The sequence below is a fragment of the Apium graveolens genome, chromosome 7 (assembly GCF_009905375.1).
Source record: "Apium graveolens cultivar Ventura chromosome 7, ASM990537v1, whole genome shotgun sequence".
NCBI classification, from domain to species: Eukaryota; Viridiplantae; Streptophyta; class Magnoliopsida; order Apiales; family Apiaceae; genus Apium; species Apium graveolens.
In genome coordinates this window covers 253,418,551-253,441,154 of record NC_133653.1, presented here as the reverse complement: position 1 = coordinate 253,441,154, position 22,604 = coordinate 253,418,551, and the positions used below count along the sequence as shown (strand labels likewise).

General features: G+C 34.5%; 1 protein-coding gene across 1 annotated transcript; it reads left to right on the top strand.

Moving 5' to 3' along the window:
- The first annotated feature begins 7,195 nt into the window (after window positions 1-7,195).
- LOC141672187 (E3 ubiquitin-protein ligase WAVH1-like) lies at window positions 7,196-9,529 on the top strand. Its single transcript, XM_074478718.1, has 4 exons — window positions 7,196-7,312; window positions 7,496-8,070; window positions 8,274-8,614; window positions 8,708-9,529. The coding sequence occupies exons 1-4, from the start codon at window positions 7,261-7,263 to the stop codon at window positions 9,318-9,320; spliced, it is 1,581 nt and encodes a 526-aa protein (XP_074334819.1). The 5' UTR covers window positions 7,196-7,260; the 3' UTR covers window positions 9,321-9,529.
- Window positions 9,530-22,604: the final 13,075 nt, after the last annotated feature.

The following is a 22,604-nucleotide window of genomic DNA, read 5'->3' as shown; positions in this document are numbered from 1 at the left end:
TACAATGGTACCAAAAATGTTGATATCATTCACAAAAGTCAATATCAAGAGGGTATTATTCATAATTTCCCAAAATCATAAAATCTCTAAAATTAATCTCATTTACAAAGTTAGATTTTCAATTATTCAACCGACTGATGCACGTAATAGTCGGACAGAATTTCTTTATATGTTATGTTTGATTAATCTGTTTCGAACCTTTGTATCCTTTCCTAATGTTCCTAATGGACCAATACTCATGTTCACGTTCTCACTGTCACTGATCATACGGGTTAACGTGAAAGCTATAACACGCAACACCAAGATTTCATCTATACCCTATCTAATTCTTTACCTTCTAAAAGCACTATACCTCTATACATAGTGCAATTAGTTTGAGATACTAACCCGATATTTGTCTACTACTATATATCCATATGCACGTGCTAAACACTAAAATTATAAAATAATTTGTGTATTTGTTGTAAATGCAGGGTCCATAATCATTAAAAATTATTGACCAATCAAAACAAGCTAAATTTATAGAAATTTGTGCTTAGTTTGTGCAGTAGAAAAACCGATATTTAATATTCGATAAAGAGAAGATTATTGTTTATCATAAAATTATAGTGCATCACGGATTATATTTACCCTAAATTATAATATTTTTATCTCATTTTGATATTTGTTACTATAAATATATATATTTACCCTAAATTGTATTTGATATTTGTTACTATAAATATACAGTAAAATCGGATTTTAAAAAAAAACTTACGATTTCACGGGAAAAATCAAAATAGAAACTAAGAGAAAAAGCTGAAATTGAGTGAGGAGGGTGCAGAGTAGTTGAGTGGGGTGATTTAGGGGGACCAGTTGATCTAATGGCTTAGATTAGTTCATAGTTTATACTATAATTTTAGTTTGTATCTCATCATTACCCTATATATATATACACACTAACCCAAAACCCGTGCAATACACGAATTATTTTTAATATTACATATATATATTTTTGAATTTAATTTGAAGTAAAAATTTAAAGTTATGAAACTTATTTATTTAAAATTTTAATAATATAATTTGACAATACTTATTAATATACTTGAAGATGTACTCCCTTTGTCCCACCGGATCTTTTACATATTTTTTTCTCATACTTGACACGTATTTTAACGCTATTATAAAGTATAGTGTTAGAATTTATTTTTAGAATTTTTGTTTTATGTATAAAAATTTAAATATTATATATTTATTTTAAAAAAATATTTAAAATTATTAAGATTACCATGTTTTACGGGATTATTAAAATGTGTGTCCATCTCCGTCTCTCAGTGTAAAGAATCCAGTGGGACGGAGGGATTATAAGTTAGTGATAATACAGTTTTAAAAATAATGTAATTATTGATATTTATATTTTTATTAATATTTTTAGGCCTGTTTACGAAATATTATATTTAATTAAAAGGTAAATTTTAGCTGAGATTAATAGTATACGAATTTTCATTAGTTTGCTAACCGGCCAAATCCAACTAACTATATTTATATTTATGTTAGTTTAGTATGTTTAAACCCGAATTAATGGTAAAATGTTATGTGTCTAGAAAAAAAATTATGTTAGATTTAGGCCTGTTATATCAACCAAATTCAGCTAATTATACTTACTATTTGTTTAATTTTATTTTAGCCCGAGGTGATTATTATTTTATTTTAGATCGAATGGAAATTATGTATTATTTTATTTTAATTTGATGACATTATATCAACCCCACAAATTTACTTCCAAATTTTTATTTTGTTATAGTCTGGTCCAATAATATAATATTTTTAGCGGAATTAATAATATTTATTATTTTATTTTATCTCGATTCTTCATATCTAACTAAATATGTGTAGTTTTTTTTTTAATTTTGGTATTTAAAATTGGATCAATAGTATAATTTTATTTTAGCCCGGCCGGGTGAATTTTATATATTATTTTGTTTTAACGAAAACCATTACACATATTATAAGTCTGTTATGAATATTTATCTATATATGAGAGTGTTTTATTTTAGATATTATTATAATTACGGTGGTCAGACGGACTTACAATCAAACTTTTATTATTTCGTTTATAATATAATAGTATATATATATTTATTTATATAAATTAAAAAAATTAAAGATTAGCTTGAAATCCTCTTATCCCTCCTATCCTTATTACAATCTGCCTATAATAATTATATAGAGAACCAAATTCCGGGCAAATTATCCCAAATTCTATTCCAACAGTGATCCAAATGGTGATCCGAATTTGGATCAGTGAATAGTAATGATCCAAATTTGGATCATTCACTGATCCAAATTTGGATCATTATCACTTGGTTTAACATAAATAATGGTTTTGTTATTTGTAGTTTATGAGATTTTAAATTGATTTTTGATTTTTTAATTATGTAATTAATAACAAAATATAATTAATAGTTAACAAAATTTATTTTTAAAATAAAACTTAAAATAATTAGAAAACATAATTTTAATAAAATTTCATTGAAGGTTCAGAAGAGTCGGATCCATAAGTTGAGACTATTCTGATTGATGAAAATACTCGATTCCAAGAATTTCTGAACTGCCATAGAAAAATAAAAAATATAGAGGCACATGTTGCACTTAGAGATGCATTCATTGAGCATTTATGGGAAACATATATTAATTCGAAAAATTAGTGTGTATCAATGATATTTTGTATGTTAATTAATGCAATAAATATGTTTTTCGTGAATTAAATGCACGATTTTAACATTTTTAAGTGTGTTATTTTTTTTGATTTAATTAATTTATGAAATGTTTTATAAATTGTTAATAATGATTAAATGATAATTTTAAGATAAAATTGCTTAATATGATATTTATATATTATTATTTGTAAAAAATAATTTGGATTAAATATTTGGATCACTTGGAATTGGTTAAAAATTTGGATCAGAATAAATGGTTAGAAATTTGGATCCCTATTTATATAAATTGGTGGGAGATGACCTAAGAGCATCATTTTCTTATCACCTACGTGATTATTCTGAGTAGTCAAGTATTATTAACTAAACAAAAAAAAACTATTATAATTCATTATGTCAATGTCAATATCCTATGTATTCTATATTTTGTACATTCTTAGTTCTCATGTCGATGTCCGGATACCACGTCAACTAGGGAGCATAATATGTGAAAACAACTTAATTGTGTAAAAATTCTTTTCTTTAATCAAATAAGTCAAATTTATGTATATTAATATATCATTTTTAAATACTATTTTCAGAATTATTAAAAAATATTTAACAAATTATTTAAATTTTTATACGAAATAATTGTGTATTATTCTCTTTCTAAAATATGTTAGTAATATTCTTATATTTTACTTGTTAAATATATATATATAAGCGGTCTTCATAGAACTTTCCTCTATATATATATATACTAGTTAAAAACCTAACTTAATTCGTCTAGGTAAAATATTAAAAATATTAGTATAAATACGTCATGTTGCCTATATAAAATTAAAATAAAAGCACTTAATAACATAAATAAATTAACTCGAAAAAATTATATAAAAGTAATTCAACAATACATAAATACAACAATCATATTAAATAATTTTTCTTTTTTTTTAGTAATTAAAATTAAAATTTTAAGTAAAATGAATATTATTTGGGCACATCCATGCCGAAGGTGATATACTTATACAGTTAAAACTATTTAAACTATTTAAAATAATAGGGTCGGAATCAAGAAAAAATATTATTTTAATGAATTTATTATATTATCGGGAGTAAACTGCAATCTTTTCATAATGTTTGGACTGAAAAAAATATTATTTTAACAAAATTATTATTTTATGAATTATTATTTCATCGAAATTTAATTATATGTAGTTCAGCAACATAAAATTCAATTCTCAATATATTTGTGCTCCACGTGAACTTTGATTTCCCGTTGCTTCAAGTGCACCTAATCCCGTCCCTGTTTATCAACAAGCAGGCACAAGCAATTACTATTGCGAATTTTCAGAAAAATAAATGAATAATTGTATGGGCAGATTTACTAATATATATGGTGCTGTTTCGCGTTCGTTGGACTGGATCAAAATTAATATGGTGGAGTAAATTCTATCTACTCAAAAGTCTTCGCCTATATATCATTTTTATGTACGATGATATGATATAATATATAATACACCTTTGTTATTTACATAACATTATCCTTCTGCTCCCACCTCATTAAATTAATGTGAATCATAGTATCAGCATTCAGCAATAAATATTCCATCTACATAATCAAACTATATCGATACATTCAATGCACGCAGTCGTTTAGGCGGCGCCTAGACGCTACGCGGTGGTAAAACGCTCCGACTCGGATTTATGTGGTGATTTAGGTGTTTTTTCAAAAAATCGGGTCAAAATCGGGATTAGGCGGGTTAGGCGGTCAAAAATCGGTCCTAAGAGGTATATGTGGAAAATAATTAAAAAAATATTTTTTTACGTTTTTATAATTTTAATTCATTAATTTCATAATTTCACATAATATCATGTCAATTTCAAATATAAAGTATTGGTAAGAAAAAACAAGTAATCTAATATAATTTATTTGTTCACTAAAAATATGAAAATAATAAATTATAATTAATTTAAAAGTGTGAATTAAAATATAGTTAATATTGTAAATTCAATAATTAGTATATAAGGCATGTCAAATGTGTATATATTGTTTAATATCATTCTAATTTCTTTTTTCAAATAAATATTTGACATATTGATCATTATATAATTATAAAAATTAAATATAATATTTATATTCTTCCGATTAATGTTTCAATTAATCGGTCTGATTAATCTTCGACTTGCCGATTAATCTCTCGAAGGTACCCTCACCGCCCTGACACGCCTAGCGATTTCTGGAATAATGATGATTATATATATTATAGTTGTTTGGTCAATTATAAATCTTTTGTCCCAATTTATTTGTATTATTTAACTTTTTACGATCAAATTGATTCAATTTTAACTGAAAATTTTAAATACTACATTATTCAAAATATTTATAAAAAATTATATCATTAAAAAGTATGTTTAATCTACTTTGATATGTATTTTCAATTTTTTAAAATAATTAAAATAATAAAATTTTATTTACGGTCAAAATTGAGTTAATTTAACCATTAAAATTTAAAAGTTAAACAAAACAGTACAATGTTACAAAAAAATTGGTGATTTTTCCATTTAATCGCTGTTAGATAATCAAGCAATATTATAGAGTGAAATTTCAGAAGAAAACATTTTTTTAATAAATCAGCTGAAATCGACGATTATTTTAACTAGTTTTAAGACCGGGATTTTAAAAACTTATAATTTCAAGATCCTAGGCTGTTATACAAATTGAAATAGGGGGTCATGATGGTAAAATAGCGTGCTATATTTTTGAAATTGGTGGAAGTTTTGTCTTTATTCTTTGGTTTGATATATTCGGGATTGAAATGTTACCAACATTTCATGCTTAGATCTGTTTAAAACTAGGCTGAAAAGTATAAGCTAATATTAAATAAATTAAATTAGGATGTACATCACATTACATCTGAGATACATATATTACATATATACTGAAGGAGAAACTACGAAGCCATGCTAATTTGTTGGAAAAATGAGATCTACATTAAAGATCCATGGCATTGTCACTACTTTTTAAATCGATAACGTAAGATCTAAACATTTTCAAACTTTAACATGTAGTAATATGACTACCTAGCCATGGTTGAGAACAAAGCTGCACCTTCGCACTGCTTGCTTTCATACGATCAAGAAGGGAATTTTTTTTTTTTTTTTTTTTTAAGTTTTGACCTAGTTATTCATCATACTCTGAATGCATGCAGCGCTGTATAAGAGTACTATAATCATTTATTTCAAGAAAAATGCGGTTTCAAATTGGTTCCCCCAAAAAATTTAATTAATTAATTTCACACATCACAATTTAATTAGTTATTGAAATATACTCCAAATATCTTTACCAAAATTTTTAGAGATAAATGCATTTTGCACCCTCAAACAAAGTTGAAAAAACAATTTTGTACCAGAACTTTTGGAAATACAACTTGCATTCCTCAACTTCAACTTACTAATTCAGTATGCACCCTTTGCAGATTATAATTAAAATAATAAGGGGTAAAAAATAAACTTTATTTTAAAATGTAAATAAATTTTAGTTGGAATTTCAAAAATAAGTTAAAATATTTATAAAAATGATTTCTTGTATATTAAATATTAATATTGATCAGAATATTTTCATTAAATGCACTTTAAAATCATAACGACATCAAAGACTTTAAAATGAAATAATTACATTAAATTAAATATATATAAAATATATATATAAAATTGTTTTGAATTTAATTTTGGTAGAATTATATAATTTTTGACATTAATAATATTACTAAAATTCAAAACTCATCTATATAATATTATTGAAAAAATTTAAAAATATTATTTTATAGCTATAATAATAAATTCAATTTTTAATATAATCTGAAAAATAAAAAAATTAGTTTAGTTAATATTTTACTGAAATTCCCATTCTACCCCTTACTTTTTTAATAATAACTGTCGAAGAGGTGCTTTCTAAATTGACAGATTGAAGTTGAGGGGTGCAAACTGAGTTTTCAATACTATTGATATACATTTGTTTTTGAAACAAAATAAGAGGGTGCAAATTGTAATTTTCTCAAATTTTTATCAAATGACGTAACTGACACTTGGCTCCTGGACCCACATAAATACAGGCGGAATCCCATAATATTATTAAGAAAGTTGCCAACTGTTCATACGAGATTTGAGGAATTTTTTAAGATAAAAATTTATGATCTCTAACATTTTCCAATGAATCCCGCATTTTAATTCATCAACTCCACATGATTTAGTTTTAGTGTTTGGTTGGGTGTGGTTACGTAGTATTCAGAACTTCATCGATTATAAATGTAACATGATCCGTTTTGAACTTTTAGGTTAGATTATAAATGTAACGAATGTGTTAATTGTTCATAGATGAATTTTGATATGAACATAGATAGCATACTTAGGGTATGTATGTTGACTTGATTAGTAAAATATTATGAATTAATAAGATACACTGTAAGTTTTGTATGCCAGATAATTTTTTCGCATATATAAATAGCAGTACTGGAAGTACTGAAATGCAATAAAATTCAAGAAACTTGAGTGGTTCTACTTAGTGTTTTAGTTTCCTAGACATATAATGTCTTTTAATGATGATGAGCAAATCCCTGGAGACCTTAATGCTGCTGCAGGTTTGTTTAGTTTACGATTTCATTCGTCCAAAGCACACTTAATTATTATTTGATCATTACAATAACACGAATGTATAAGTTTCTATACTTCATGCTTAATGTGTTGTTGCAGCATGATTTAGTTATGTAATTTGAAATTTAGTTTCCAATTGAATTTTAACTAGTTGTGTTTGTGTATTATAGGAAACGATGATGTGTTCACGGTGGGAAAAGCAAAGTTGAAAATCATCAACTCAGCCATGGCACCTGTGGATGAAAGCAACTTGAGGGTGCTGCTGGAGTTGACTGGGCTAGGAATCGACAAAGAAAGACTCGGACTCGATCTTGTCACCGTGTTAGATGTTAGTGGCAGCATGAAGGGCGACAGGTTAGAGAAACTGAAAAAAGCCATGGAATTTATCATCAAGAAACTGAGCCCTATTGATCGTCTATCAATCATCACATTTGGCACCGAAGCCCACAAGGTATGCGGGTTGCGAGTGGTGAATGAAAAATCTCAGGTTCAGATCATAGATCTCGTCACACAGATAAAAGCAGAGGGCTGGACAAACATCACTGACGGGCTTCAGACGGCCTTGAAAGTTCTGGATGGACGCACATACAAGGATGGGCGTTCAGTTGGCATAATGCTCATGTCGGATGGGGAGCAGAACAGAGGTGGGGATGCTACCCAGGTTGAGGTGGGGAGTGTGCCTGTGTACACATTTGGTTTTGGCACAGCAACAAATGCTAGAGGAGATCCTAAGGCCATGGCCGATGTAAGTACAAGGAAGTGGCTTTGGCTGAACGATTTTGCTAATATTAATAGGAATGTTATGACTATCTTTCTTATTATAAAATGTTTGTGGCCCGTAGTATGATCAGTCAACTAGTAGTTTCTTATTTAGATAATTTTGTTTTCCTAACATTCTTTAGATAGTCTGTGTACTAACACTGGCACTTAATTTATTTTGTTTAATAGGTTCTGAATGGCATCGCAAGAAAGAGCAATGGCGGAACTTTCTCTGATGTTCCAAAGACTGATGGGTTGAGTGCTGCATTTGCTCAGTGTTTGGGCGGGCTTCTTACCTTGGCTGTTCAGGATTTGAAACTAGTCATCTCACCAGAAAACAACACGAAAGTTGAGAGTGTGTTTGCAGGAGACTATGCACAAACAGGGAACACAGACGCTGAACCTGCTGTGACTATAGCTTTTGGTAATCTGTATGACAAAGAGATGCGAAAAATTATTGTTGACCTTGTGCTCCCTAAGGTCGATAAGGAGGTGACCTTACAAGTCCTTAAAATCGGTTACAAGTACATGTGCGTACTTCTTGTTTCACTAGATGATTAAACTTTATGCATCATTTGATTGAACACAATCTGATATTTATGGAAGCCGATGTTATTATGCAGGAATAAAACTAATACGAAGGTATTGAAATCCCCTCCTATATTCGCAAGTGTGAAGCGCATTGGCAGATCCACACCTGTACAGAGGGAGGAGGTCACGGTAGAGGCCAGCCGTATCCAAACTGCACAAATGATGAAAGAGTCTAGAATTTTGGCTGATCAAGAAAAGTTCGACGCTGCTAAAAACAAGATTGTTGATGCCCAGAACTTGCTTGAGGATATCGAGATCGACGGGACTAACAGTTTGATTGAGATTCTGAAAGCAGAGCTCCAACAGTTCTTAATATTTTTGCAATCACCAGAAATGTACAAAAAGAGTGGCCGTGCTTACGCACTATCTTCGGAGCTTTCCCACGAACGCCAACGTCATGCTGCAAAGGGTGATGCCGAAAACACACCTGCAATGTTTGCAACTCCACGTATGGAAGCATACAAAAAACAGTCCGAATCATTTGAAAAGGGCGAGCCAGTGCCCACAGCAGCTGAGGACGCCAAGGAAGAGGCTCTCGCTGATCCAATCGGTCCCATCTCCGGAGCACTTGGTCTCCAGATTCAGATTGCCATTCAGGCACTCGTGTCCATTCAGAACATACTCGATTCAGCAGCTCCCCGCTGATCACTACAGCTGCTACAATAATTAATGATTGTGCCATCTTCGCTATCAAAAAATTTTCACTCGGTATTTGCATTTCAAAAAACCTTCGAACAACTTTAAATGTGCTGTATGCCTATAATTTCTCTCGTTTGAGTTCAATACATTCCGACTCTTTATTTATTAATTTTGTTTTCCAACTTTGAATGCAAGCTATTATCTTCTCTATTGCATTATAATAGTCTACTAGCTCAAAACTGGTGCAATGTAAGGTAAATTTTTTTAAAAAAATATTTTTATTATGTTAATTTACAATTTTTATAATTTTATAAAAAAAATGATCTTTAAGTTTGTGCCCCACTAAAACGTTTTAGGTTTTTTCAAATTTCAATATTTTACTGAATAATTACGAAATAATATGATATAATAATTACTAATCAACTGATAAAATTATATTGAAATTATAGATAAAAGACCAATACAAATGTTATAATGAAAATTACATTGACTATAAAATCTTGCTTATATTTGATTGAAATCATTAAAATACACTTTTTTAGTATTTCAAAGCCATACACTATTATATATATATATATAAAACATCCACTTGTTTTTTCATAGTTAACCCGCAATCGCTACCCTTCGAGTGCGCACGGACTCACACAATAGCATGCAAAAAACCCCAAAAAGATTGAACCTACATATAATATAATAATTTTAGAGGTTTTAATCCCTAACAATCGGGTGTTATCTAACATACACTCCAGAATATGTAGATCTATATTTTAAAGGCCTAGATTCTAGGAAATATTTTTTCCATTGCACGGTAATATTTTAAATTTTTAATTATGTTAATTCACGACATTTGTAATTTAATAGAGAAAAACAGTTTTTAAATTTAGGCCCTCACTTGAATGTTTGAGGTTTTTCTCTAATTTCAATAGGCCACTCAATACTTTTATACTATATTATAATAAATGAAATGTTAAAAGTTTGATAGTTAGTCGATCGGTACTTACTGAAATTACATAACTACCCTACTAAATTGATATTAAAGTATATTATAACTGAAATTAAAAGTAAACCACGCGGAAAAGAACAAACTCTATCCGCGAAAAATATTAGCAGAAAGGTAAAATTAATTTCTTAAAATATGGATTTGACGCCCCTAGATTAACGAATTATTTAACGGTCCCTAACACATAATTGTCAGGAATCAGAACCCTTAGTTAAATATTTTCAAATTCACACATTAATCTCACTATATAGTATATATATATTTAACTATATACATAATTGACGATTTTCATTTATTTGATTATGAACTGATCTTATTCGAAGGTTTCAACTGGGGTATGGATTAGAATTATTATTTGATTTGGTTTTTTAGAAGAATAATGTTGATTTGGAAAAGGGTTACTATCATGTATTATTTCGGTAATTGTTTGTAATTTGTTATATGATACATGTATGTACACACTATTAGTTTAATTTATAACATTTATTGTTGAATTTATCCAATTTTTATCCGTGTACGTATTTCGAGTACTTTCCAATTAATTCAAGTAATTGTTACTGTGAAGGCTTACCGAGTTAAAGTTAAACTGAGTTACAATTTTATTCTACTGCAACCTTAGTCTTCATTTAACATAACATTCATAATTCAATTATGTTTTAAGTATCATGTCCGCAGGAGAAAAGTCATTTTATTAGACAACTTTATTAGACAACTTTCTTCTTATAACTAATGAGTTAATTAGCCGGACCACCCATCAAATATTTTTCTCGTGCTTTAGCTCCTTTAAATAAAATTATTAATTTAATATTGTTCAAATTTTAAATTTATTTTAATTTTTGAAATTAATAATGTAAATATTATATACAAAATGTTGTTTATTCTATATTAATATGCTATTGACATGATTTGAAATTTAAATTAAAAACTTTATTTATAAATTAAAGTTGTCGTTATCGGGTGTTCTGGAATAAAAACTAGGGTGCGTTAGTAATTAATACTAGGGTTTGTGAGTTTCGAGTCTTAATGCCTCCTCTCACGGTTGGGACTGTCTGTTCTGGCAAGATGCCTACGTATCTCTGTATTGTAGAGAATCAAGCCAAAAACGTAGTTCTGGTGATGCCCTCGGGGCTATGGCGGCGAGGGCACACCAAGGACGTAGTGCCCTATATGTCCTTATTCGAGGATTAAGCCAAAGCGTAGTTCTTGATTGAGGGATGGAGCCCTGTATATAGAGATAAGTATAGGGTTACACTTGTGTTGGGAGACTTGTTGGACAAGTCTCATACTTAGATGGTAATTAGGACTCATATAGGGGAATGAATTCCAGAACCTTCCTTGTTGGAGTTTGTGTTCATTTTGGACACTCTGCTCTTTTAGTCATATTGTGCCTAGTCCGTGAACAGCTCAGTTCGTGGACCTTGACCGCTTGGGTCGTCTCTAGGTTGTTATGTGCCTAGACCAGCCTGGTATGTATTGGGTTTTGGACAAGAATTGCAAGTGTAATTAATGCGATATTTAATGTATTTTTAGGATGTATTTTCTATCCATATCATTTGGCCCCCGACTTCTAGAAAGACTACTCGAGTTTTCTTGAAAGTTATAATGTTCTATTCGCGACTCGGGGTACTTTCGACCCTTCTCGGATATCGGCCCTTCATGGGTATCGTCATTTTATCGTAAAGTGTGAAGTGACCTATACATTTACAATGACTTATATAGTGTGAGTATACACACTTAAGGCCCTTACAGAAGCTAATTGAATGGTGTTCGACACTAAACGATCTTAATCGGGACTAAAAAGCGAGCGTTTATCATCCCTTAACCTTCGTCAAGGTTAATTATAGGGTGAAAGCTGCTAAGTGGCCCTAACCGGTGCTAATTTCCATGTATAAGTGCTAATTATTCTTAAAATAGCCTAATTATACGCTAATCGGCCTTAATCGAGGCTAATCGGCCCTAATTGGGGCTAATTTATCTTAATCAGGACTAATTAGTATGCACGAGATACTAATTATCCCTAATTCACACTAATCATGTGCGTGAATAAGTTAAACGGGCCTAATCGGGGCTAATTACGTCACACGAATCACTAATTACCCTTAATTTATGTTAATTACATGTAATATACACTGATCGGCCCTACTCCAGGCTAAATTTCACTAATAGGCCCTAATCTGGTCTAAGTTTAAAATCTTGAAAATTTTAAAAAAAATTCAAATTTTTTCCAATTTTTGCAAAAAAATTCAAAAACTTTTTGAAATTCAACAATGCCTTGGACCATCCGTACATGAGATCCTGGTCGGCCATAAGGCCTTCATGTTTCCTGGTCGGCCCTAAGGCCTTCATGTCTCTTGGTCGGCCTGGGAGCCACCTCCGTGGTGGTCCTGGTCGGCCGGGAGGCTAACGTTCATCAAACGTTTCGCGGTGAACGTTCTTCTCTTCATGAAACTTGTTTTAGTGGACATTCTAGTCTTCACGGAACTTGTTCTCATGGGCGTTCTGGTCTTCATGGACCATGTTCTCATGGACGTTCTAGTCTCCATAAAACTTATTTCCGTTGAGAGCCAACCTTTCGAAGAATTTTCAAGAAATTCCACAAGAGGGTCACCGGAAAACCTTCAAGAGGCCCTGGACCAAACCTACAGGGGTTTCTAGTCGTCCATAAAGCCTTCATGTGGCCTGGTCGGCCAATCCTGCTCTTGGTAGGCCATGGAGCCTCCTCCATGGTGGTCCTGGCCGATCGGGGGGCTATTGTTCTCCGAACTTGCTGCGGTGAACGTCCTACTCTTTTTGGTGGATGTTCTACTCTTTTTTGGTGAACGTTCTGTTCTTGTTCTCATGAATACTCTGTTCTTCATGATTTTTTTTTTCATAATACTACCGTGATCGAGTCGAGGCTACAGATGGCCATAGATGTTCATCTAAGAAGCTCTAATCTTCATAGCTTCTACTAATCATGGCGATTAGCATAAATAATTATTGAGCTAAGACTAACGACTTGTGTTTAGCCTCAACCAGGCTTTTCTTGGAGGACTGAAATGATAAGTGACGCTCTGCATCGCTTTCTTCGATTATTATGTCCTTTTTTCCGACTCTTTGATCGTTTTCCTCGCCATTTTCGGTGTTTTTCTAAGAGATACATGCTAACGCGAAGCATGCAGAGTTACGACCTGCTGTAGCAGGTACCCTTTCTTCTATAAAAGAAGATGAGAAATGCTCATTTTCATTCACACCTTCATTTCTTAACTTCTCAAATTCTCTCAAGTTTTAGAAGCTCTCAACTTCTTAAGTTCTCAAGATGTCTCAAAGTTCTAACAAGCCGTCGATCTTAGCCATGGAGGCAATCCGCAAGAGGGCTACAATCCGTTCATTGAAAGGTATAGCCTTCGTTTCTCCTTACTCTCTTAACCGTTGCACTAACAACTTAAAGAGTATGCTAGACGAGCGTTCTGATGAGTATCTCAGCAACATCCACTTTGATGCGTTTAAGCATAAGAGCGTGCTTGACGAAGATGACGTCGATGAGATCATGCCGAGCTACCCCTGGCCTGAATGCATAAAACTAAGCCCAACGAGAGGACCTGTAACCTCAGCACCAATAAGCTGTATGTGTACAAGGAAGCCCTAAAATCCGGGCTAAGGTTTCCATTATATCCTTTCATCCCGAGACTTTTTGCCGAGTTGAAAGTTCACCCATTCCAGCTCTATCCCAATGGTTGGGCTTTCATCATTGTTTTCATAGTGAGGTGTAATGACCTGGGTATTCCATTGAGTGTCCCACTATTTCCGAGTATTTTCATGCTAAAGGCATCTCCTTTGAATAGGCCTGGCCGGGTTCTTCTGCAACACTGTGTCTCGTGTTCCTCATATCATGGACACGCACTCAATTCATGACTCTATCCACGGTTGGAACAAGAAGTTTGTAGTTTTGGAATGTAGTGAGGGTGACTGAGGGGTATACTTTAGGTGCGATTTTAGCAGCCCTGTGGACAGTGCCCACTACATCCTTCATCTTACAGAGCTGAGCTTCACGACTGTAATCGTCTTATCGATGATAACAAAAAAACCCTTTATTGGGAGTTTGTCACAGAGACCAGGCTTGTCGAGGCTGACATTAGCAGCCTCTCTAGAGAGAGTATTTATTTTTATTTTATCTCAACTTTATTCAAGTTCGTTCTTATATCCACCTTTCTTTCATTTTTTTCAGCTGATGAGGCCCTAGACGCGACGACTGACAATAGCGACAAGATCACGGGAATGATGGATAGAGAAGCAACCAATCAGACTAACCGCATCCCCAAGGTTCCGGCTTTCCTCGAGGCCTCTAGCTCCGGCAAGAAGATGCTCAAAGATTTTGATGAAAATGTGAAAACCCCCTTCGAACCTTCATGGGGCATCTCCATCAATGACTCAGTGTTTGGGAGTCTGGCCTTAGCTCTTGAGTGGTCAAAGAACTGCATTACTCCTCCAGACCTCCTTTACGTCTCTTCGGCTGAGAAGTTGCTCGAAGCCGAGATTTTGGGGGCTCATGCCTTGTACCAGATATATTTTAACTTGTATATATTTTCATTCAAGTATATTTCTTTTAGAATTTTCAAGAAGTTTTCTCAAGAGGGTCAAGGAAAATCTTCCAGGAAAGCCTGGACCAACTTTACAGGAGGTCCTGGTCGGCCATAAGGCCTCCATGTGGCCTACTCGTCCCTTCTTGGTCTTGATCGGCCAGGGTCATTCGTTCGAGAAGGTACTGGTCGGCCGGGACTCAACGTCTTGGGGACTCGGCCCTTTTGAGTCTTAGTATCTTAACTTTTGTCTGAGTTAGTCTTTTATGACTCTTTTTTATGTTTTCTTTGTCAGGCCAATGCCTAATTTGCTGCGTTCTCTACTTAGAGTATCAAGATAAGGAGTGACTATGCGGCGTTGGAGACTTCCATGAACAAGATGAAGATCTCCTCAGATGAATGGGAATCTAAGGCTCATCAGGTGAAAGCCAAGGTTGCTGTGCTGGAGAAGAAATGCTCCAAGAAGGTGAAGAGGAGAAGTATGGAGTGGAGGAAGCTTAGGGACGTGTATCACAGATCCCAGAAGTTTACCCAGATGATGGACGACGATGACGACCAGATGCGCCCCGTGAACTTGGCCTTAGGATGACAAAGGGGCGATAAAGACATTCATAGCTTGTATGCGGACGTGGTCGATCTGAGTCTCTTCTCTTTCCCTTGGGAGATCCCTGTTATAGACTCATCCAGGCAGGCCGAGACTTCCCTCCAGCAGTCTCAATCTAGTTCAAGTCGCGGGGGTTCTGGTTCCAAGGGTAAGGCCCCTTCAGGAAGTCCCAGCTCTTAAGTGGCCCTTTACAGGAAAATCAGGTTGCCGGTTCCAGGGAGCAGCGACTCCTCCTCTGACGCAGGTTCGGGTGAGGAAGAGGATTCCCAGGAAGCAAGGAATGACGAGGAGGAGGAGGACTCTTCTGAGGAGTGATTGTGATAGCCTTGTATGGATTTGGATGCCACATTTGGCTTTATTTTCAGAACATGTCTATTTGAACTATATTGGTTTGTAACCTATTGATCCTTCGGGACTTAACTTGTGATCCTTCGGGATCTGTATTTATGCATTTCATTTGGTTTCATTTCATACTTGTCTTTTATTTTCGGCATTTGGTCCTCGGGACTTGCTTTCTTAAATGCTCGTACTTTAATAAATTGGTAGACAATATGATAGAAATAAACTTGCATAAATAGATAATATCTCTGAAAATGGGTTCAACCTTTACATAAGATAGTTTCGTCGACCTTATTCATATATCTAATACTAAGTACTAGGAACATGTTACGAATTTCCTAAATATAATAAACCTTCAGGTTTGAAGCATGCCAAGTATGGGGCACTTCATCACCGTTCAAGGTCTCTAACTTATAGGATCTCTATCCTAATGTCTTCCTGGCCTTATAAGGCCCTTCCCGGTTAGGGACTAGCTTTCGTCTCTCCCGACTCTCGATGCTTCGATCTTCCTTAAAACCAAGTCTTCTTGCTGAAAGAACCTTTCCTTAACCCTTTTATTGTAATAGAGGGAGGCTCTTCGTTGATACTCTAGATTTCCTGTGCTGGCCTCATCTCTGACCTCGTCAATAAGATCGAGAGCGAGCCTCATGCCTTCTTCATTGGTTTATGGTTCATAAGCTTCGACCCTAGGTGATTCATGGGTGATTTATAGGGGCACCACAACTTCGGCTCCGTAAGTCAGCATTAATGGGGTAACTTCAGTTGTCACTTTGCAGGTAGTATGATACGCCCATAGTATAGACAGTAACTCATTTGCCCAAGTGTTCTTCGAGCGTTGAATCCTTTTCTTAAGTCCATCAAGGATGATTCTGTTAACAACTTCCGCATGCTCGTTTGTTTATGGGTGTGCAACCGAGGTGAAGCGAAGCTCTATATTGTTGTCGTCATAATATTCTCTAAACTCTGCATTATCAAATTGTCTCCCATTATCTGTGACAAGGATGCGCGGGATACGAAACCGGCATATCATATTTTCCCAGAAGAATTGGGTAATGTGATTGGTGGTTATCTTGGCTAATGCCTTAGCCTTAATCCACTTTGTGAAGTAGTCTATGGCTACCACAATGAACTTTCTCTGTCCCGATGCCACAGGAAATGGACCAAGTATATCCATTTCCTACATTACAAAATGGATGAGTGTTCTGATGGGTTTAAGCCTCTCAGGGGGCTGTCGTACTAGCGGAGCGTGCCTCTGGCATCTGTCACATTTCTTCACATAGGCCTTTGCATCGGCTATCATAGTTGGCCAGTAGAACCCCAATTGAGTTATCCTGTGAGCGAGGGCCCTGCCCCCCCCAAGTGTTGTCCACAAATCCCCTCATGGGCTTTCTTTAGCGCCTCCTCTGCTTCAAGTGGTCTCAAGCACTTAATGTATGGAATAAAAAAGGACCTTTTGTACAGAAAGGCTTCAATCAATGAATATCTCAATGCTCTCACCGACAACTTGCGTGCCTCCTGGGCATCGTAAGGAAGCCATCAAGTCTCAAGGTGGGTTTTGATTGGATCTATCCAACAACTTGCCACACCAACTGGTGCTATCAAATTTATGACATGTATAGTAGGGGTCTTCAGGACCTGGAAGTAGATACTTCTTGGATAGTTCTCGATCTCAGACGAGGCGAACTGGGATAGGGCATCGGCCGTAGTGGTCTCCTCTCTCGGAATGTGTTTAGCGTACCATTCATCAAACTGATTCAGTATTCCCTTCATGACTCTCAGGTACTTGGCCATAGTATCATCCTTGGCCTCACAATCTCCATTGACTTGAGCAACTAAAAGTCTCGAGTCTCCACAGACCTTAAGGTTTTTAGCCCTCACGGCTCTAGCCAAGCCTAAGTCGGCTATCAACACTTCGTATTCTGCTTCGTTATTCTTAGTTGGGAAGTCCAACTTCAAAGCATACTCAATCATGAACCCATCGGGGCTTTGCAAGACTATGCCTGCACCATTAGATACTTAGTCAAAATGGAGAACCCAATACTCTTCCAGAGTCGTATCTTTATCTTTCTCTCCTTTTGGGGTTATTATCTCTTGCCCCGACTTCTTGGTCGCTAATGATGCATTTGACCACGAAGTCTGCTAAGGCCTGAGCCTTGATGGCTGTTCGAGGCTTGTACTTGATGTCAAATTCTCCTAACTCAATCGCCCATTTGATGAGCCTTTCCTGGCCTTCAGGCTATGAAGAATGTTTCTCAATGGTTGGTCCGTCGGGACATCGATCTTGTGTGCCTGAAAATATGGTCTTAACTTCCTCGAGGCTGTGATTAGGGCAAGTGAAAACTTCTCGGTAGTGGAATAGTTTAATTCCGCTCCATGGAGTACTTTACTCACATAGTAGACAAGCTTTTGAAGTTTTTGTTCTTCCTTTATCAGGACTGCACTCACGACTTGTTTAGATACCGCGAGTTATAAATTAAGGGTGCCCTCCGGACTAGGTTTGGCCAGCAACGGAGCCTTAGTAATGTATTTATTTAGCTGTTCAAAGGCCTCTTGACTCTCAGCTTTCCACTCAAAAATTTTCACCTTCTTAAGGGTTTTAAAAAAGGGTAGACATTTGTCTCCAAACTTGAAGATAAACCTCCCTAAAGCTGCGATTCTTTCTGTCAGCTTCCGAATGTCCTTGATGGAGTGTGGTGGCTCCATGTCCAGGATGGCTTTAATCTTAATGGGGTTGGCCTTGATTCCCCTTTTTGAGAGCATGTGACCCAAAAATTTTCCAGACCCATCACCAAAAGCACACTTGGTGGGGTTTAACATCATCTTATGGTGCCTCAACACTTCAAATACCTCTCTTAGGTGATTAATATCATCGACCTTGCTTAGGCTTTTGACTAACATGTCGTTAACATAGACCTCCATGGTCTTCCTAATTAGATGGGCAAATATCTTATTTACCAACCTTTGGTAAGTAGTTCCTGCATTCTTAAGTCCAAAAGCCATAACAAGATAACAAAAGACACCAAAGTCAGTTATGAAAGATACCTTGGGGGTGTCATATTTGTGCATTTTGATCTGAGAATAACCGCTGAAACCATCCATGAAACTCAATATCTCGTGCACATTGGTAGCATCGATCATGGTATCAATCCTTGGTAAGGGATAACAGTCCTTAGGACAAGTGCGAAGGCCTCAACCCCAGGGTCAGGAGTTGACGTCATGAACAACAACAAACCACAGATATAATACAATAAACTCATTTTTCTTACATAAACACGACCCCCTTACCAAGATCATTTCCAGGTTTAAGTATGATTTAGGCTACTCAACTATTACAACACCAAATTTATTTAAATAAGTCTGACATAACTATCTTATTACAGCAACTCAACAGACCTACATCAGGTCTGGCATAACTACCCCATAGGAACCCGTTAGAGGAGGAACTGGAACTTTTCCCTGGCTATGATGGATAGGTCTCCTAGGCATCTACGCTATATATAAACATTTTGCAAGAGTGAGCACATAATTGCTCAGCAGTACCAATATATGAATAACAAAATAAAACAGGTTATGCAAAACAATTATAAGAACAGAAATCATAAAATCATTCGTGTATAAAATCATGAAAACGGGAAAAACCGGATATCCATAAAACTAGCATGCTCTTTAAAACATAACATAAATCACGTGCTGTTTAAATACCAGAGTTCAATTTTAGCATGCTATTTTCATTTTTAAATGATCTGTCTCATGACAGGAACCACAAAACCATCTGTTCCATTACAGGAACCATAAAACCATCGTTCCGTTACGGGAGCCACAAAACGATTATCAGATATATTGGACGTTCACAGGTGAAGATAGCTGATCAGTCTATCAACACCGGACAACGACTAACGGCCGTCGTGAATAAATATTCCAGAACTGGGTGACTAGCCTCTTACGCAACTCGTGTTGGGTCGTTACGGGCCTCTTACGCAACTCCAATATCTGGTTCCACTTTATCCATTTTTCAATTCCATTTATACATGTCTCATTTTAAAACAATCTTTATCACATCACGTTTTCAAAACTTTTTCTTAATTTCAATCACAATCTAGAGATAGGTACTTCAGAAGTTACTTTTCCCCTAAAACACGATTTAAACAGAAATATTTATAATAACAGGGGATACATAACTTAAAACATTCTGTTTCAGTACACAATTTAAATCAACAGTTGATTCATATATCTTACTGAACCATAAGAGATATGGTCAGAGGTACTTGCATTGCTGAGCTTTAACGATTGAACACTAGGATATCCTTAGACCGACTTCAACACTCGGGTCTTTCGACTAGAACCTACAGAATCGAAATACCCTAAATTAGACAATCGATTGTGCTCGACATATCCTCGCTATCAATTCTACCCATACGATATTAAATCCCGACTTGTACTTATATGTACTAACTTGATACACAAAACAGATATGGCTCACATACTTGAAATTCGGTTCGGTAGTTATTTTCATAAAATACGTATAACTATCGTTAGGGTTACCGAACTATTTTGCAAATATTTCACCACAAAACGAAAGTAGTTTTTGTAAAATATCTATAAATATATAAATTATATATGTTTGATTGGTATTCCCGATATTTACATGATACGTTTCCGTATTTTCAAAATTAATTTATTGGAAAAGTCAATCTACTAAGATAACTGGCAGCAGAGTAAAAGATAAGAAAAGGGGAGATGAAGGAAGAAGGAAGAAGAAGGAAGATGGTGAAGGCTCCAAGAAAAATGTCCTATCAATCCAAATCCAACCTCTAAGCCTGCAAACTCAAACACTCAACTACCTTTAACTCCTAAGCTAAAACTTTTGTTCAAACAAACTGCAAACACTCTACTTAAGATACCAATCACCTCTATCCAAACCACCCTAAAGAAAATCTCAAACCTACCTTCATTTAAGCCACCTATCAAAACTCATTTCAAAAATGTTGGGAGAAAGCCAAAGAAACTGCAAGTTAGAGAGAGGGCTATCTGGAATTGCTTTGATCAGACTAATTTTCTACCATTAAACTGGTGCATCACAGATGATGACTACTTTCAACAATTAGCTGAAGAAATAGTCAAAGTTTGGGTTGTATCATTGAGAGAAGTCAGAATCTACTATCAAGATGGCTCATTCACTCTACTTAATAAGGGATTAATGGACACATTTTCAACCACAGAAGTCAAGATGGTGATTAGCTTAATGAAGGATAAGAACACAAGTACAATGGTATGGAGGGCTATGATGTGTGATGGTTAATATTAAGAGAAAAAAGAAGAGCAAAAGAAAAAGCTGAAAGAGAGGAAAGAGAAAGGAAATATGTTGAAGAGATAGAAATGTTTGAGCAAAGATCTAATGAACTCAAGGAAAATGGGCTGAGCAGGATAACTAAGGATGAACATTTTTTAAACATACAAGCTGGCAGATTCTCAAGATTCAGAGTAAATTACTTGAACAGTTATTCATTGGATGATTGGCTCAAGCTTTTGGAAGCTCTAAGAGGGACATAAATCATAGAGGAACTTCAAGTTCTTGTAAATCTAAAGGACCTCATTAGAAAAGAATGAGGTTATGAGAAGTTTGTGTGATGAATATACTTATTGAACTCATGTAATCACTCACTGTATAAAAGTTGTATTCATTAATCTATCAATTTATGTATTTATTTCTTTTTATTGTAACATGGGGTTAGTCTTGTTAATAGGCATGAATTTGTGATAAGAAATCTTCTCACAAATTGGGGGAGATTGTTGTGCAAGACATGCCTGTACTATAACAAGACTAAGTCACATTGACAACCCTAAGATTTGGTTGTATGATAGTCTAAATCTGTATTTTGTACCGTATCACTTAAGTCTGTAAAAATGTTAAAGATCAGACTGGAGTATTTTTCTATAAACAGTCTCAAGCCTAAGAATAAAATCTAGAAGAAGATCAACAACATCACGCCTCAGAGAAAAGTGGAAGAAGCTTGGATTTAGTACATCTTATTGCATGTTGTGTAAACCTGTGTTTACTAATCTATAAAGTAAACACCGGTCCTTTGTTTTTAAAGTGGAACAAACATATCTAGATTTTCTTGTACTCTCTCAAGATAGAAGCTGAGTTCTTAACTTACAAAGAACCCAGAAATTTGTAGCAGGACATACTTAATTTTAATACAAAGTTAAGTGAGTTTTGAAAACACCGTGTTTATTGTGCATGCTTCATTAATTCTGTTAAACACAGTATCTCTACAAATTAGACTGCTTTGTTCACCATATCCAAATAGTTTGAAAAAGACTAAAAATCAAGAAAACACATCCACCCCACTGTGTTGCACTCAATATCTAACAGTAGTAAAGATTAATTAAACTTTTCTTCTGGTTGAAGATACTGCAATTATGACCATATATCATGGTCTGTTCAAAGCAGTCCAAACAAATTTATATGAAAGTTTGAAGATTCTGCCTTTTATTATGTTAAAAGTGGTTATTGGTTGACTATTAGGGAGTTGTATTTCACTAAGGTGGCTTCTGACCATGAATATCCTGGGTAGAGGGGAATGAATGTGAGAATATATTGTCTTCTATGTACTTCATCGTTAGAGACTCCTATTCATGTTCTCCAGGGATGTACATCTCTTGTTATATTCAAAAATCATGTCCTTTTTGAGCTCATCCTGTTAGTATAAATTTCATTAGTGTTTAATGACCTGACTTTCCGAATTGTATTAGACCTCATATCATATATGATGACAATTCATAAT